The sequence below is a fragment of the Austrofundulus limnaeus genome, unplaced genomic scaffold (assembly GCF_001266775.1).
Source record: "Austrofundulus limnaeus strain Quisiro unplaced genomic scaffold, Austrofundulus_limnaeus-1.0 Scaffold394, whole genome shotgun sequence".
Classification (NCBI taxonomy): Eukaryota; Metazoa; Chordata; class Actinopteri; order Cyprinodontiformes; family Rivulidae; genus Austrofundulus; species Austrofundulus limnaeus.
The window spans coordinates 191,406-194,166 of NW_013952796.1; the positions used below are offsets into that span (position 1 = coordinate 191,406).

Here is a 2,761-nt window from a genome sequence, read left to right on the forward strand (position 1 = left end):
TATATATATATATATATATAGTTTCTGTGGAGGACATCTGTCCATTTTTCCAACAACAATATGACACTAAAATCTTCTTCGTTGACAYTGAATTTAATTCAGATTTACAGTTTCTGTCGGATCCTGATCTGAGTCGGACCATCAGAGGAGCAGAATCATCCAGGACTTAAGCAGCTGCTGGATCCAGGCCACGTTAAATCAGGACAGACTCCTAAACAGGGACAGACTGAACCAGGACAAACTGGGCCAAACTGGGCCACAGAGCAGCTGCGGTCTCAGTACTCTGCACTGAAACCAGAACCACGATCCTGGAAACACCTCCTCCATCCATCAGACACGACCTGAACGTGGACTCATTGATGCTCCTTGAAGACTTTCGAGAACCTCTAAGGAGTCCTTGGACGAAAATAACCCTTTAGACGTCAGATCCACAGCAGGAGACACCTCTGAACCCCACCCTGAGTCCTGGAACCTCCCCTGGAGGCCCCTTGACATTTCTCAACGACCCTGGATCCTCATTAAAAGAACTTCCCAAAACCCTCTAAAGCCTCTGCGGTCAAAACAAATTTAAATATATTATTAGAAACTGAGTTATGAAGTTCTGCGGTTCCCCCGCTGAACCCACGAACCCCTCCTTTCCCCCCAGGATCACACCCACAGTGGGTGGGTCCTGCTTTAATTACACTCAAAAATTCTTCTGCCTGGAAGGTCTGTGAGAACCTCTGAGRACTTACACCTTCCTGGACCACTTTGACAAATAAGGCTCTAAACACAGACAGGGTCTTTCCAGAACCACAGAGCCTCAAACTGACCCCCTTCTTTGGGTAACAGAGGGAGACCCCGAAGGGGTCTTGGTAAATCATGTGTGTAGAGGGTTCTGTTAAGACACCTGGTTCTGGTTCTTACCCCACTCCAGGAAGTCGGTGATGTGCTTCTCCCTCTTTAACGGGGAGTTGGTGCACTCGGTGTAGAAGCAGAGCAGCAGGTCCAGCAGCGCCTCCACGCTCAGACATCCAGCCTCCTTCTGCTCCAGCAGCAGCTCCTCCAGCCGCTTCAGACGCTCCTGAGCAGACATCGTGACCCGGCGGAGGATGGCCCGTAGTCCCGTGGAAACTCTCACCACCAGCCCGCCCCTGCCCGAGTGTGCGCCGCCGCCGCCGCCGCCGAGGCTCCGCTTCCTGCTGCCGAGTCCGCTACGAGCAGCTAAGCTAGCGCGTTAGCTCCGCGAAAACATTCCCGACATTTTGAGCCGCCGGGATGTCCGGTGAGTGTGACCGTCTCCGCTGGTTACCGTCGCTCGGAACAGCCTGTAGGCCCGTGTCTGTCCACCCTCCGCATCGGCTTTAATCCGCTAAATCTGGACTTTCCTCTCGGAAATCGGGACGTCGGGAGGAGCGTCGACTCGCTCAGGCTGACGGTCGCTGCTTCATGTTGGCAGCTCGGTTTATCAGGCCGGGAAAAGCTCCGAGGTGATCAGAAACCGGCTCGGTTAGACTCGAAACGTCGACCGGAACCGGGAGGCAGCGCTCCGGTGAACTACAGGCGGGTTTTTTTGGAGTATTTGAAGCGCCTGCCGGTGTGGCTGAGCACTGGGAATATGGCTGAATCCAGGTCGGATCATCCAGAAGAAGCTGAACATAGAAAATACAGCTTCCGGTGAAGCACCTTCACAATAAAAGACCAGCCAAGCACATTCTCGTAATGAAACAGCAAATAAACACAAAATAAATGGACTAAGATCCACAAACACACAGAAACTGTTTCATAATAAAATAAAACAATGAAAAATTCAAAACACGAGATGAAAAAACACCATCTCAAGAAACACTAAAAAACTTTCAGACAGAAAAATGTTTAAAATATGAACTAAAACTTTTCTGCAAGGATATGCTCGAGTTATTTTTTAATTAAAGATACATATGAAGTGTTTAATTTCATTTTGTCGACGTACACCGTAGAATAATATGTCACAGAAACAGTGTTGAACTGTACTTGATGTACAATTTAATTTTAGAGTTCTTAATTAAATATTTAGAAAACAAAGGTTGACATGAAATTCTTTATCAGTACAAGAGTTTAAAAGGAAAAATAATTTTAGTAGGCTTTTAGTTTGAAGGGATGAGCTGTGTAACCGGAAGTGAGGTTTGTTGTTTATCGGTATTTGACTCACTTGTGGTGTCTCTCCCGTAGGAACACGCATGCCCCGCCCTCCTGCACCGGAAATGCTCCAGATACATGACGTCATTATCTGATTGACAGGAGCTGGGAGTGACTTCAATGTGACATTATCTCAAGTAATTAGTTAACAAAGAAAGTTGTTCTTCCTTTTTTTAAAGCTTCCAATAAAACACTAAATCATGGTATCACAAAGTACTGGTCAGATCTGAATAAATCAGTATATTTTATATTTTATGTATAAATACTATTTAGTGTGTGTGCACTTTGTTGTATTTGTTGAATAATACAAATTAATTGGACTGCCTCAAATTTACTTGTGATGTTGCTAAATAGTTTTGTCTACAATTATTTTTACTATTTAAAAACTGTTTTTCAGAATTTTTATTTCATTTAGTACTTTTTTAATTTCTACTTTAATTTATTTTTTCCTGTTGACTGGATAAATGCATTTTATTTCATTTCCATGGCTTTAACAAAACAAATAAAGTATGTATATTTTAAACCAATATTAGATGTTTTTAACCATGATCCTGTTTTTTTTCTTTTATGAACGTGTTTTTCATCTTTTTTATTTATTTAATTA

General features: G+C 43.7%; 1 protein-coding gene across 1 annotated transcript in view; it reads right to left on the reverse strand.

Annotated features, from left to right (window-relative positions):
• The window catches only part of cdc42bpb (CDC42 binding protein kinase beta (DMPK-like)), a gene marked incomplete at its 3' end in the record, with an annotated part of 53,162 nt that extends 51,546 nt beyond the window's left edge, over window positions 1-1,616 (reverse strand). The window contains 1 exon segment of the mRNA XM_014023881.1: window positions 907-1,616. Coding sequence (XP_013879335.1) covers window positions 907-1,075 — 169 coding nt within the window.
• Between the last annotated feature and the right edge of the window lie 1,145 nt (window positions 1,617-2,761).